The sequence below is a fragment of the Lampris incognitus genome, chromosome 19, assembly GCF_029633865.1.
Source record: "Lampris incognitus isolate fLamInc1 chromosome 19, fLamInc1.hap2, whole genome shotgun sequence".
Classification (NCBI taxonomy): domain Eukaryota; kingdom Metazoa; phylum Chordata; class Actinopteri; order Lampriformes; family Lampridae; genus Lampris; species Lampris incognitus.
The window spans coordinates 26,860,827-26,876,239 of record NC_079229.1 but is presented as its reverse complement, the minus strand read 5'-3'; the positions used below and the strand labels follow the sequence as shown (position 1 = coordinate 26,876,239).

General features: G+C 44.6%; 1 protein-coding gene across 1 annotated transcript in view; it reads right to left on the bottom strand.

Moving 5' to 3' along the window:
• Positions 1-1,017: 1,017 nt before the first annotated feature.
• The window catches only part of LOC130129852 (phosphatidate phosphatase LPIN2-like), a 17,873-nt gene continuing 3,477 nt past the window's right edge, over positions 1,018-15,413 (bottom strand). Inside the window, exons 2-20 of the mRNA XM_056299523.1 lie at positions 14,322-14,522; positions 12,868-12,963; positions 12,148-12,443; positions 11,320-11,433; positions 10,989-11,112; positions 10,466-10,898; positions 9,274-9,373; positions 7,139-7,326; positions 6,775-6,868; positions 6,557-6,626; positions 5,461-5,544; positions 4,426-4,502; positions 3,707-3,851; positions 3,466-3,614; positions 3,092-3,178; positions 2,791-2,943; positions 1,624-1,738; positions 1,249-1,352; positions 1,018-1,162 (exon numbers count right to left, since the gene is read on the bottom strand). Of these exons, the coding sequence (XP_056155498.1) occupies positions 1,018-1,162; positions 1,249-1,352; positions 1,624-1,738; positions 2,791-2,943; positions 3,092-3,178; positions 3,466-3,614; positions 3,707-3,851; positions 4,426-4,502; positions 5,461-5,544; positions 6,557-6,626; positions 6,775-6,868; positions 7,139-7,326; positions 9,274-9,373; positions 10,466-10,898; positions 10,989-11,112; positions 11,320-11,433; positions 12,148-12,443; positions 12,868-12,963; positions 14,322-14,522 (2,775 nt within the window). The remainder of the gene's footprint in view (positions 1,163-1,248; positions 1,353-1,623; positions 1,739-2,790; positions 2,944-3,091; positions 3,179-3,465; positions 3,615-3,706; positions 3,852-4,425; positions 4,503-5,460; positions 5,545-6,556; positions 6,627-6,774; positions 6,869-7,138; positions 7,327-9,273; positions 9,374-10,465; positions 10,899-10,988; positions 11,113-11,319; positions 11,434-12,147; positions 12,444-12,867; positions 12,964-14,321; positions 14,523-15,413) is intronic.

The window sequence follows — 15,413 nt, the reverse complement described above, 5'->3', positions numbered from 1 at the left end:
GATGGTTCCTGTTTTCAGACAGTAAATAATTTGGCAATAAATCGTGACAATTCATTCAAGACTGAGGACCGAGTTCTTGTACAAATCATAAACCGCAAGAAAGCCTGTCACAACCCCATTCAACTGTTCCCACTATAATGTGTGGAATAAACGTATGTCTTCCGGAAAACATTAATAACGGGGCTTCCTCTTTTCACATGTGTATAAAATTTCAAGTGGGGGCGTCCGGGTAGCGTCGCTGTCTATTCCGTTGCCTACCAACATGGGGCTCACCAGTTCAAATCCCCGTGTTACCTCTGGCTTGGTCGGGCGTCCCTACAGACACAATTGGCCGTGTCTGCGGGTGGGAAGCCAGATGTGGGTATGTGTCCAGGTTGCTACACTAGCACCTCCTCTGGTCGGTCGGGGCACCTGTTCGAGGGGAGGAGGAACTGGGGGGAATAGCGTGATCCACCCACACGCTACGTCCCCCTGGTGCAACTCCTCACTGTCAGGTGAAAAGAAGCGGCTTGTGACTCCTCATGTATCAGAGGAAGCATGTGGTAGTCTGCAGCCCTTCCCGGATCAGCAGAAGGGGTGGAGCAGAGACCAGGACAGCTCGGAAGAGTGGGGGTAATTGGCCGGATACAATTGGGGGGGAAAGGGGGGGGGATTTTTTTCAAGGGGGTAAATTAGTGAGGTCAACATATATAGTATGTCAATGTTTCAGCTTGCAGCAGTGGTCCAGTCCAGCCTATTACATATGAGGCTGGTGCAGTTTAGCAAAGAGGGTTTCTTATAAATTTGACATTGACAACAAAAACAGCAGTAGTCAGTGCAGAGGGTCAGTAAGCGGGAAAAAAGGCCCATAAAGTTATGAAACAAACGATTGCATCACATTAAGGTCAAGTGCTACCTTGAATATATACAGCATAGATAATACTGCAGGTTCCAGTAAGAACAATCCTAAAACATTAACTTGCAGTAGAATTGCCTTCAGTGCTATACTTCACACACGATTGCACCAGCCCGGCCAAATCAGAGCAGGTCTTCAAGACAGACCTCGACGATTGGCTGTCTCCAAAAGCAGAAAGAGCTGAACTCCGGGAAAGTGAAGGTGGCGTTCTGTTCCTTACTCCGTAAAGGGAACACATGCTCCACCAGCTCACTCAGCCGGCTATACCTGCAATGTAAAAGTATAAGGACAATGCAACATTTGCCCCAGAGAAAAGTCTGACACACACTACAGCCGGTTAATTCATTACTCACGATGTCTTGTTGCCTTTGGCCTGCTCGAGGATGAGCTCCCCTTTGGGGTTTACTGTGAATATACGGCACACAGGCACACCCACTTCCTTGTAGGCAAACACGTCCTTTGGCACAAAAAGGGAAAAAATCAGTAAGTGTGGGTTTCGTCACAATTACGTCTAAACACGGATGAAGTCATACTGTATCTCTCAGGATAGTGTATCTTGAATAAGTGTGGTCTCAAAAAAACTAGGTTTATCAAATTTAAATGATTTCAACCAATAGTAATAAAAGAGAGATTTGAAAGCAAATACAAAGTTTTAAAGGTAAAATAAAACAGGGCTTGTACATACATTTGCAACAAAACAAACAGATGAATGAAAATATCCAACTTACATTTTCTCTATTTCCAAAGGCCGCGTAGAAGGGACGTGTATTTGGGTAGAACAGGTTGCGGATGTCTGTGAGGCATTCGATCTTGAACTTCTCAGGTTTCTTTTCAATGACCTCCCTAACACAGAGTTCAGCAGAGCAGATTAGAGACTTGAGTTTGCTGACATCTACAGGTTAGAAAACATGGCAGGCTGGTCTTGGTATATTCTGTGACGTTAGCATAGCAGAATAAACAGAGCTGTAGCTAATGGGCCTTTTGGATGCAGGTGTGCCAAAGAACCAGCATTAACAGAACTACTGACAATACTGTTAGTGCTGACTCTGTCTGTCTCTCTATCAATACTGACACATGTGCTGGCACACCTAAATCAAGAGCCATTATTAATGTTATTAGCTGCAGCTGTGTTTATCCTGCTACGCTAACATCACAGAAGCTGCGTCCAAAATCTCATGCTAGCACACTTAGTACTCCAAAATAGTGGTTTTGTATGTTCAAAACCACAGTAAATTGCATGCGAAAAATACCCGGCTGTCATACTACATGCAGAGAAATTTTGGAGTATGCAAACACTGGACACTACGTTGGCATGAATATCCCACAATCCATTGCAATACTTCGCGACAACGACCAAAAATGGCAAAGAATGATACATTTCCGTATTGGTCTGAATCAATATGTTTGCAAATTAGGTGAGACACAGAGAGCACATATGTACCTACTGATACAGACTACTTCCAAACTGCTATTCTCAATGACAGCAAGCATCTTATTTGGTTAGATAACAAGATATAAGATAATGACTTGTCTTGTTTTCTTTTTTTTTTGTGTGATAATTTTCCCTCGATTCTTTTTGCCATTTTCCAATCGGATTTTAAAATTTTTATATTTCTAGCTCCAGCCAATCCACAATGGGACTGACAGTAGCTATTGGTTAGCAGGTCAATGATAAAGAGAGAAGAATGGCTGTGGATTTCATAGCAGACATAAACAAAAACGTTGACAGACAATCAAGTTTAAGGCTGCTTGTTGGTGCTTGGGAATCAAAAACTGGACAATTATTTCTTTTTATGAGTTTTTGAGAACAATTACAACACGCTTCAAAAAGGAGCGCTGTGACAATTAAACAGAGAACCAAATAGAGCAAATGGAAGCCTTGTGAAAGCTCTCACCTGTGGAATGCAGAGAAGAGACTGCTAGGGGACAACATGAGGGGTCCTTGTGGCAGAATTGTTCCCCGGTCGTTCACCCAGTGCAGGTAACCTCGTGTCATGTCAGCCATGCCAATCGCTCGAGCTGAGCAATACAAGAATTTGTAACCATTCCTGTAGCAAGTGAATTCAGAGATCAATTAAAAAGCACATTTAAATTCAGGTAATTTTCTCTAATTCTGGTATTTTTCTCTATCATCTTCTATACTGAGTGTCTGTGTAAATAATGAAAAGACAAAATGGAGTTTGCATTGAGACTTACTCGTGCACTGAGTGGTAAAGTTTAGCAATTCCCTGATGGGTCCAATCTTTACCAAGCTGAGGAAGAATCTGACCAAACACATCTGACCTGAGAAAACAAGTTTCAACAGGGATTAATTTGCAAGCTAGCTATGCTGACCACAATGAATGAATGAACAAGCTTATGACGGAAAAAAAAATCTGTGGAGTAAATGACTTTAGAATTGCTAAAATAGGCTTCAGCAAATTTTTATCGGTTAGCTAGCAAGGCTTTTTAATTCAAAAAGCTGCTGCAAGATTAGATGATCATTAGAAGACCACAGACCACCGCTGGCAGCTAAGTGCCCTGAGATTTGTGCAGACGGATACTGAAGTGGTAGATAGATTGCTCCATACTTGGTGATGGTGCCATCAATGTCAGAGATGATGACTTTGTCATCCCAGTTCCACAAGTATATGGTGCCTTCACAGCGGCATGTGCCCTGGTACTGGGTGGTGATACTGAAAGTGACGTCGTTAGGCCCCTCCCTGAGCCGCAGACTGACCTGAGACAGAGAGAGACAGAGAGAGAGATGAGATATGAGATATGATGAACGATGTCAGTACCATTAACAGCTATTGTGTCAGTGACTCTTACAATCTGGTCAGATGAGAGGCGGAGGGACTTCTTGTAGGAGGGACATGGGCCTGTTACGGGGCCTTCTGTCTGCACATGCTCAGTAGGTGCCACCGCATTCAGTTCTTTAGACTCATCATCGCTGGAGGACTCTGCTGTTTTCTGTCTGCAGGAGAAATACAATATGAGAACTATGACAGCACTGACATACTACAGATGACATGTGGTTGAAGGAACTGATGGAATTTCCCCAAAGATGAGGAGCTATTTTTAGGGTAGGTCTCCCAATTCAACACAGAGTAAAAAACTGTATTGCCACAAGGGGGCAGCAGCAATACATTAGTGATGATATAGTGAAAAGACAGCCGCAATCAACTACACCTGCTTGATTATTCTGCATCTTGTAGTGATAAAAAGGCTATATCTTAACGCTGTGCTACAAATTCCTTTTCTGGGTGATATAATATCTGGTATTGGGTGGTGTTGCTGAAAATGTAATATAATATCTATACTTTCATATAGAAATTGAATCTTTCATTGATATTATAAGATCACGATTTTAAAAACAATATTTTCCAAGCTAGGGAAATTCTAGTTTACACTTTTTGTCGGTCATGATGTGGCAGGCAGGACATGACAACACTATCATCTGACTAATCTACAAACCCAGCCTTTGTGGGTAGTGTGTAATAAACAATGCATGTGGGGGTGTGAATAACACAGGTGTGTTGCTGACTCACTGTTGCACTGAAGCCTGGTGGAGGGCAGGACTCTCGCTGTTCAGAGACTCCTGTCTCTCTAATTTGGTCTCTGATGACTGAAGAAGAGGAAGAACCACTGTCATTAACCGTTTCTGACCTTCCCTTGACGTCTAGGGCTAAAGTTCACGGACTCCATTCAAATTCAACTAGTCACGATGAAAGACAGTCATGCTACTCGAGCTTTCTTGTGTTTACTTTCCCCATTTGCTTGGACTCATTTAACAATATGGTTGCACACTCAGATTTCCCACAAAAACAAGGGAATTAAATTGTAAATAAGGCGATGCAAGAGGGACCCCTAATTCTGATTCCTAAATTCCTTTACTCCCTTATCTGCTTAGATATTCTTGGATTCATAGTTACTTTAGGTTTTTAGAGTCCCTTTTCAAAGGTATTCTCAGGTAATCATAGTTAAATTCATGTTGTGTTTTTTTGTGTTTTTATGTGGGCATCCCACTATATTAAATTCCTTGTAAACACCAACAAACTTGGAAGTTAATTAAAAGTTACAATCCTGACGATATACATGCAAAATAAATGTCATTTTTGGCCCTTTGTATCACTGCTGTATGTAAGACAACAACTGCTAATCCAGGAGAATCCGAATCATAAATGCTTTTGTAACTGCTCATTTCACTTGGGCGGGTAGGACTGCCATGAAGCACCAAACATTTTATATTTTCAGCATAGCAGCAAAACAGGCAGGTAGCAGTGAATTTGAAGCTAGGTTACTGAGGCTTGCAGGTAGCTGTGATACTACAACACCACCATCTAAAGCTCAGGATTAACGCGGTGCTGACTCAACAGCATGGAGGCTCTCTGGGATTTGGAGGGATCAAACACCGACGAAATGACCACATATCACCAGAAGTATTGGCAGGTTAGACAAAACAAAAAACAAAAAAAAACAAAAAAACACAACAATCTTGAGGATTGTAAATCTAAATATGGATTAAATGAAGGACTGCAATGGTATTGAACTAGAAAAAAACAGGTGATCAGAAAGCACGGTACCTGCTTCACACTGCTCTTCCTCCAGAACCACCAACGCCCTGACTTCTTAGGCATCTTCTCCTTTACCCAGGCCTCCTCCGTGGCCTGACGTTCAAACAGACATTTCATGTGTAAATGAACTAAATGTGTAGAAATTAATGAATTACACTATATTTTAAAGGGATAGTTCACCCCAAAATCAAAAATACATATGTTTTTTCCCTCTTACGTGTAGTGCTATTTATCCATCTAGATCTTTTTGATATGAGCTTTGGCGATATCGGCTGTAGAGACGCCTGCCTTCTCTCCAATACAATGGAAGTGGATGGCATTCAGCTTGTGTTGCTCAAAGTGCCAAAAACAAATACACTTGAAAAACTCAACAGCAATGTCTCTTTCCAGAAATCATGACCCGGTTACTCAAGATAATCCACAGACCTTGTTGTGAGCAATTTCGTGTAGGTGTAGTTCGGTCTAAGATTCGGTCTAAGAAAATAGTTCCTACATGAAACTGCTCACAACATCTTTACAGCTGATATCTCCAAAACTGGGAAACTCGCACCAAAATGATCTAGATGGATAAATAGCATTACAATTAAGAGGAAAAACATGGATTTTTAATTATGGAGTGAACTGTTGCTTTAAATACACCAATGGTTCTCAATCTTTTTGCCCCCCCCACCTCCCCATATCCGACGAAATATTCCAGGGCCCCTTACAGGACACATTATAACCCGTCTGCCTGTTACCATCCATAATCTCCATCTTTACATTATCTAATGCAGTTGGTCAGTTTTACTCCATTTCACCCCAAAAAAGATGAACGTGATTGAAAATCCTCATGTATCTACAAAACAAAAATCCTTTATTTCCTTTTTCCCATTCTCACCAACCATGAGAGTGACATGTACAGAAAGTTAAGAAGTTGTCGTACCTCATATATTACTGATTTCTTGAAATGTATCGTATATTTAGCTGAATAATTACTTATGTCTTGATGTTGTTTTGTGATTGAAGCTTTCGCTAATTTCCCCCATGGCAGCTCCCAGAGGTCCTGTTTTGGGCCCCATCCCCCCCTGTTGAGAACCACTGACATACATAATAGTGTGGAGGATACCTTTGGCAAGTTCTTCTGAAAAGCCTGCATACTAAGTATCAAGGGGGCTGCCAGTGTCCAGTTGTAGTACCTGTAGAAAGGAGGATTCGTGACATGCCAGTCTTCAGCTGGGTATGGCATATGACTATGGCATATGATTTGTATCTTAACTGTGAACGAAAGCACATTGTGGTTGTTTTTAGCAGATACTGATTAGTTAATGAATACGAATAACTCACCGGTTTGCGATTCTGACCACTAAATTAGGATTGTCGATAATAGCTGGATTCTCTGCGAACTCGTGGTACGTGATGATGTGTTCCATGAATTTTTCTGGGGGAAAAAAAATAAATGTCACATGTACTGGTCACGGCTGGTCATGACAGTCTGACTGTCGCCATTGTTAGAACAATAGCAACAATGACGTCTTTATGCAGAGGCCAATTTTGAGGGTTTAGACATACTTAAATAAATGCTTCTCCCTATATTAAGTGGTTGGGGAGAGGAAGGGGGATTGTTGTAAAGCAACTATTCAATACAGCTCTCGACTCTTCGTAATTCACGTATAGGATGAAGGCCAGCGGGACCAACTGGATGGCTTACCTTTGGAAATCTCTGAGTTTTCTCCTACGCCCCCGCAGAGCGACAGGGTGACGTCTGGCAGGTCGCCAGCCGAGTCCGACAGACACTCTGTTCCACTGTCTGCTGCCGCACTCCCCACGGACTGAGGCGACTGGGAACCAGAGCGCCTGCCCACCTCCACCCAGTGCTTAGGAACCGGCCCGGACTCGCTGACACAGACACAGATAAGACACAGAGACTCTTAGGTATTTTGAGTGGGAAAATCAACTCTACCATTGAGAAATTACATGACAGTCGCAGGTATCGTGTAGTTCTGGCTTTACTGGCATGGATGGTGGTCAGTAGTGAATTATGGGCTACCATCAGAGTTTAAAGGGAAATTTCACTGATTTTCAACTTGATTTCCATGTATGAATCATAGCAGTGGCATCCCTATAATGTATCCACAGCACTTGCCAATATGCGGCGTAGCAATATGCTATGACTCACTTCTGCCATTCACTGAAAAAAGTGGATGGCGGGGCATCCGTGTAGCATAGTGGTCTATTCCATTGCCTACCAACACGGGGATCGCTGGTTTGAATCCCCGTGTTGCCTCCAGCTTGGTTGGCATCCCTACAGACACAATTGGCCATGTCTACCGGTGGGAAGCCGGATGAGGGTATGTGTCCTGGTCGCTGCACTAGCGCCTCCTGTGGTCAGTCAGGGTGCCTGTTCATGGAGGGAGGGGGAATGGAGGTGAATAGCGTGATCCTCCCATGCACTACATCCCCCTGGCAAAACTCCTCACAGTCAGGTGAAAAGAAGCGGCTGGCGACTCCACATGTATCGGAGGAGGCATGTGGTAGTCTGCAGCCCCCCCCTGATCGGCAGAGGGGGTGGAGCAGCGACCGGGACGGCTCAGAAGAGTGGGGTAGTTGGCCAAGTACAACTGACAATTGTGGAGATAAAGGGGGGGGGGAATGATTGGCACTGAAGCAGTTAACCTTTTAATAGGCTCATTGAACATGCCAGTAGCAGCAAAATTTCCCTTTATCAAGACATTTAATTTTGACAAAGAAAAAATTATTCATCCCCCCCCCCCCCCATTTCATCAATCTATGGTTGTTGATGGCTGGATTCCTTCCCTACAGGCAATAGGCAGATTGCAGGCAGACCTCCTGTACAGGTCACCAGTCGATTACAGGACCGAAACACAAAATCAATTGCACACCATGTCCCTAAATCTGTGAGAGGACACCAGAGCACCAGAAGCAAACACACACTGCAAAAACAATGAAACACGACCTCCAGATGGAATGAAATTACAATAATAATAATAATAATGTTACGGCCACGGGTGTGTCCTTATAGTTTTTTTTTGCCTCCTGTATTTAACTCTGACTCTACATTCAGGTATCCGCCAGGTGCTCCTCATCACCTAATCAACCGGTCAACGAATCCAATCTTCATCAGCTGTGCAGTCTCCCATTCAAACCCCCACATGTCTTCAGTTCAGCGGCCAGCTAGTTTAGTTTGTGTGTTGTAGCTACTTTGTGTTTGTAATGTCTGGCCTGTTTTTGGTTAAGTTTGCATTTTGACTATTTTGAGTTATGTTTAGTTGTTTAGCTCTTTTGGGCAAGGGGATCAAGGTAAGATGCCCATGGGCAAACACCCCATCACGTAGCTTACCTCTGTTAGACACACTAAGTTAGCAGCGGTTGCCACTTTTTGTCTTTAGGTTTGGTGCTTTTCAGCACTGTCAAGGGTGGGTTACTTTTGTTAATAGTTTATTGTTTTGGCAACCGTTAGGTTCCCTTGTCCAGTCATTGTGTTAATAAATATTGATATTTAAACGTTTGTCTCACTGTGTTGCACCCTCACCTCACTGTTACTCAGTACACTAATTGTTGCACCCTCTCCAGACCGAGGGTCGTAACAAAGAATAATAGCTTTACCTGAATAGGATTTGCATTATTAGTGTTTCGTTAGGAAACAAGTGTGAAACTCTCCACCATTTAATTAAAATCCAACTTTAACCCCCCCCCACACACACACACACACCCTCCCTGTCCCAAAAACTGAATGCAAATCGCAGAAATATTTTGGTGGCATGGAGTTTCAAAAGTTAATGACAAGACCTCATGTTGACCCGCAAGACTGCCCCGAGTTTGTACCTTTTAGGGAAGTATCGGGCAACCACATCCGGTTCAAGGGCGTTCAGGTCATCAAGGTAAATGTCCTCTGGTCCCTGATGCTGGCTCCTCTTTCTCACACCTTGAGTTGAGGAAGACGAGAGATGTCTATTAACAAACTGATGACTTAGTCTCTTTCACTTGGTTCCTCTTTTCACTGCTATATGTCAACCAGCAGTCAGTCTGAGAGAATAGAGCCAGGCCCCGAGGGAAACCACTTCCTTCCTCTTACGCTGTGTCGATTATAGACACACTTTTCATGCCTTTACTCAGGACCCGATGCAGACCTTAGTGGGAAACGGCCTACATGGTTACTTAGCTTATTGAGAAGGATAAACGTTTAACTTCTTGTTATTTGTCAACACTTTGCTCTTCCACGTTACAGGAACAGTTTTCTGCCATATGTGCACATACTCTACCAGTTAATATGTCCGTACATATAAAGTACACTCTGTGAACTAACAAACTCGGTGGCATCTTTTAAATCTTTAGTACAGCCACACTTATAAAATTGCTTTTACTCATTGGATATGGTCTTCAGCCCCATCTCCCCCTATGTTCTCCACTCTTCATTTGTTTATTCTAATCATTAACACTTCTGTTGTTACTCGTTTGCTTATATATATTCCCTTTTTTTTTTTTAGATTCCCCCCCCCCCCTTTTTTTCCCCAGTTGTACCCAGCCAATTACCCCACTCTTCTGAGCTGTCCCGGTTGCTGCTCCACACTCTCTGCCAATCCGGGGAGGGCTGCAGACTACCACATGCCTCCTCCGATACATGTGGAGTTGCCAGCTGCTTCTTTTCACCTGACAGTAAGGAGTTTCACCAGGGGGATGTAGCGCGTGGGAGGATCACGCTGTTCCCCCTCCCCCCCAAACGGGCACCCAGACCGACCAGAGGAGGCGCTAGTGCAGCGACCAGGACACATACCCACGTCCGGCTTCCCACCCGCAGACGTGGCCAATTGTGTCTGTAGGGATGCCCGTCCAAGCCGGGGGTAACACGAGGATTCGAACCGGACATCCCCGTGTTGGTAGGCAACAGAATAGACCGCCACGCCACCTGGACGCCCATAGGTATTCACTTTTATCTGTATATAAAGCACTTTGTAACTTTTTGTCTTATCATTTGCCTTTATCATTGATATTAGTTGTGAGTGAAGGAGTGTGGTACCTCTCCTCTTGGAGGAGGAGTCAGTGGCTTTGGAGCAGGCTGTCGGGTCAGGGTGTACCCCCGCTGTGTCTCCTGCCATGTTAGCATTCAAGGCCTCAAATGAAGCAGCGCCGCTGTCCCTTGGACAGGGTGGTGAGGACGTCCACCTGGTTCTGCGTGTGGGACTGGAAACGCAGGGCTCTGATTTTATGAGGCACGGCTCGGCTTTTGAAAGGCTCGGCTCAGGCCGGCGTTGTCCTGATGCAGAGCAGGTGAGCTCAGGTTTTGGTGTCCGGGGCTCGGGCTTGACGATGGAGCAAACTGAGCCCTCGCGTCCCTCCAGCGGCCTTGACTCGGTCGCCATGGCCTCGGAGCTGAGGATGACCCGAAAATGTGTACTCTCTGATGGAGTGATGGTCAGCGTCTTTGGTTCAGATCTGTCCTTCTTGCTGACCTGGGTCGTTACAGAGTAAGGACAGAATAAGATGTGGACTAGAGATTGGTATTTTTTATTGTCAGTGTGGTGTGGACATGAGAGTCATACCCTGGTGGATTCTGGGAACTCCCCCCAAGTCCATTGCATGTGGGACTCGGCTCTGAGCATGCTCTCTGTTGGCTTCACCACCAGCTCAGAGTCACTCTTTGGGGACATGGGCTCAGACAGGTCCCTGCTGTAAGACAAAAAACAAAACAAAAATAAATCCCCCTGAATAAACTCTTACCTTGTTCCCAGAGAGCACTTTATTTTACGACATGCTGCACTGTTTGCTTTACTAAAGCACCGAGGTATTAAGCCTTAATGATCCTCTCTGCTTGGGCAAACTATGTAAAATATCAGAATAGACTCGGAGGGAGAGGGAAGAAGTGGGCCATACCTGGTGGGAGGGGACCATTCTCCGTCAGAGAAAGGGTAGCTGTCCCACTCCAGGGCGTTGAGCGGGGAATGTTTGTGCTCGATACTATCCCTCATTGCAGACAGTGAGGACGCCCTGAGGAAAGGAGAAACTGTAGATCAACAATGGCAGTGTTTACCCCAGCGTCGCCTGTGATGATGAAACTTGTCTGAATGGCCTAATTTGGTATGTGCACCACTGGTCCTGCATCAGATTGTGTTGTCAGCACAGCTGGCAAAATGTGCTTTTTATTGAAACCAAAGAAAGTGGACATGCTCGTATTTCTGGCCATAATAAATGCATAGGGAACACAAATCATTAAGATTTGGGATATTTTTTTGGCAGCTTTGCATCAGTATTGGTCTTATTAGCATAGTTTTGCCTGTTAGTTATGATAAACTGTGCGTTATTAGTGTCTACTGATGAGCAGCATAATAGTCTAATGTGCTTAGAAGCATATGCAATTCATAATTGTGTAATAAATCAATCAGAATCAAATCACCTTTATTTCCCAACAGGCACAGTGTAGTCTACATGTTGTATGAAGGCCACATGTGGGTCTATGAGCATGTTTTCAATTGAACAAATATGGCAACAATAATATCATATATCATTATCATTATAAAATCCATATGGTCAACGGCGAAATTTTGATATTCCCCAAGCCTAGTGCAGAAGCCGTGATATTTTGTTAAAAACAATATGTTAATATTTGTGTAGAAATGATTTTATTTCAGCATGAATGTACAATATGACCCTACACCTCAGGTACAGTTCTACCAAAAATTCAGGCTGAGCCAGTCCATTCACCTCCCATTTTGCACGCCGTGCTCCTCATCCGAACTGAGCTCGCACACCTCCAGCTCGCCACCCACAGGCGCAGCTTGCTCCTCCTTGCGGGCATCCGTTTTGTGCTTCCTCCTGCGCCTCTTCTTCTTCTTGCCAGCTGGGTTGAAGTTAGGCTGGTGGGCGCCTGAGGCCAGCTCCTCTGGACCCTGGGACTGTCCGCCCTCCACCGCCGACCCCCCGGCTCTGGACTCCCTGCTCCTGAACAGAGCCTCCTCTGTAGGGATGGGCGAAGTCACGAGGTGGGCGGGGACTATCTCCTGTGTTTTTGTCATTGAAATGAGAATGGAATAGCCAGAGGTACGTTCACACAACGGGTGAAGTTAAGCAGAAGACGAGTTAAAAATTTTGCTGGAATTCAAATAAGTGGGTTTGGGCAGATGAAGAAATTAATGTGTTCATTAGTATGCAGTACCTTGAGGAGTAGCAGCAGATTAGCATCAATTTCCGGTCCCCCCCCCCCCATATTCTTCCCCTTTTTGTTCAGCTTTTGTAATTGTGTATGTGGATTATACACATATGTTTTCCCCACATCTTACTTTGTGAAAAACATATATTGCAAGGTTATAAACAGATGTCAGATAGTGTTTTAATTGTGAATTGTTGCAATGCAAGTGTAAAAAAAAATCGATGAAATTTGACCCCGATGGTTATGTCAGCTCCCTTGTGTCACATCTTACTCACATTATGCTGCTCTGTTTCCTGGACAAAGAAGGCTTCCCCGTTGTCTCCGAGCTTCATGTGTAGATCTACAGACTCCCCGTTGATCTCAATGTCAATCTGAGGGGTCAAACCAAATGTTGACATTCATAGGGCTACAGCTGTGGGCAACACATACCATCTCCTATCATATCATATCTGATCTGCTAGTTCCTCGTCATCACCTTTGTTTTGGCTGCTTTCTAAACGGTCTAGTTTACAGTGGGAAAGACCTTATGGACCGCAATAGCAGGGTTCATGGATAAAACTAGGCCACAGGACAGTCTGCAGCAATACCTGCAGCATTAGATCCAAGGGCCAAAGTAAAACTCTCAAAGCTGTTTCTGTTTTAGCATTCATATAAGACGCAGCTTTAATTCCTTAGGAAAAACAGGCTTGATCTGGGGTGAGAACAATTATGATGTTAAAAAAAAAAGAAGAAAAAGTTGGACATCTGTGGTGAAAGTGGAGGCTTCAACCTCAACAGATCCTCTTACACATCTTTATTTACAAAGTCACTACCCTTAAAAAAATCCACTTAGAGCCACTTGTTTCACGACTTTAACCTCCACCTCTGGCACTGCCTGGCCTTCCTGTGAGCTTATGAGAGATAAGGGGCTTATTTAAGACACTTTGCTGGAAGCTGTCAATCTTTTCGAGCTGAGAAGGCCAGGCTAAATTGAGCATCCGAGTGTGCGTCCAACTTCATACGACCTTAATATAGAGACAAAGCATAATCTACTCCTGTCACCAACACTGAACAGACCGGGTGATCATTTTTTCTGTCTAATGCCTTGCCAATAATCAGTACAGTTATTCAACTTGCAGTACTTGTTTATATAATATTTGGGGAGGATGCTTGACATGCTTCTGCTTGCAGAGCTTTCCCAGTATCCACTTATCTTTTTGCTTTGTTTAGTTATCACTAATTGTAGCTGTTACATGCACTTCTAAAGTGTTTCATTTCACACACACACCTTCATGAGATTTCTACCATTTTGTTTTCCCTGTAACTTTTTTTTTGAGGAGTTTCTCATCTGAATCAGGGGTCTAAGGACAGAACCGTGAACCTCAGCAGCAGGAGGCTAACGCTTGTGTTCATACGCCATTGTAAAGCTGTGTCTAGCTGTGGTCCCATGTCCAAAATCTCCAAAGAGAAACTGTCGAATAAAACAATATCATAATCAACATGCACTATATGCACTATATGTAAAAAAAAAACAACAAACAAACAAAGAAAATAAGACCCAAATTGCGAAAAAAATTCCTGAAACCCTTCCATGGTTGAAAATAGTCCAGATGTTGACATAAGATGCAAGAGGTGCAGTAAAATAGCGCTCATCCTTGGAAAAACCATGTCTAATAAAATACTTGGGGGTTATATTTTTTTTACACAGATGCCCACCTCCAAGTTCCTGTTTAGGCTTCACTGAACTCACCACTTTCTCCCTGGAGCGGAGGACGCCCAGTTTTCCGAAGCGCACATGAAAAGGGGAACACTGGAACGTTCCATCGGGCTGCCGCACCACAATCACATCAATGCATCCGGAGAGGGTGGCCTGGTTGATGCCCTTATAGAGCTCCTTCACTGTTACCAGCACCTGGCCCGCCAGCTGCCCCACGTAGTTCATAGTGTCCACCTGTGGATACGGAGAAAACAAACCATCAGTTAACATAATACGAAGGACAGTCTTGCTCTCACTATACCTATTGTGGACTTATTCAATCCGCAGGTCCTTTCAAAGTCTGCGTTCATCGGGTTTGTGCTGCGACTCTCACCTTTGGACAGAGACATTTTTCTCCTCAATTGTATCCGGCCAATTGGCCCACTCTTCCGAGCCGTCCCGGTCGCCGCTCCACCCCCCCTGCCGATCCAGGGAGGGCTGCAGACTATCACATGCCTCCTCCGATACATGTGGAGTCGCCGGCCGCTTCTTTTCACCTGACAGTGAGGAGTTTCGCCAGGGGGACGTAGCGCGTGGGAGGATCACGCTATTCCCCCAAGTCCCCCTTCTCCCCCGAACAGGCGCCCCAACCGACCAGAGGAGGCGCTGGTGCAGCGGCCAGGACACATACCCACAGCCGGCTTCACACCTGCGCAGACACAGCCAATTGTGTCTTTAGGGACGCCCGACCAAGCCGGAAGTAATACAGGGATTCGAACCAGCGATCCCCGTGTTGGTAGGCAATGGAATAGACTGCTACGCTGCCCAGATGTCCCAGAGAAAATTCATTTACAACAAGCTGTACTATCATGCTGTACTTCTGCTCATTACTAGGCCACTGTACCTATAGTAAGTGTTCCTGTTGTTCAGAATAGTCCGCGACAGAAATGCCAGCTTGTCCCTAAACCCAGTGGCTGTGTCCCATTTTCCTGCAAAGAGCAGATTGAGACTGATTCAGGCCCTCCGTTGCTGCACGGCTGCTATCACTGCAGACCAGGACAGAGTAATCAGCGTGGGGAGGGAGCGAGGCCGGTTTCTGTCTGTGAGCCATCTTTCTCCCTACAGCCCAGTCTGATCCCTCATCTT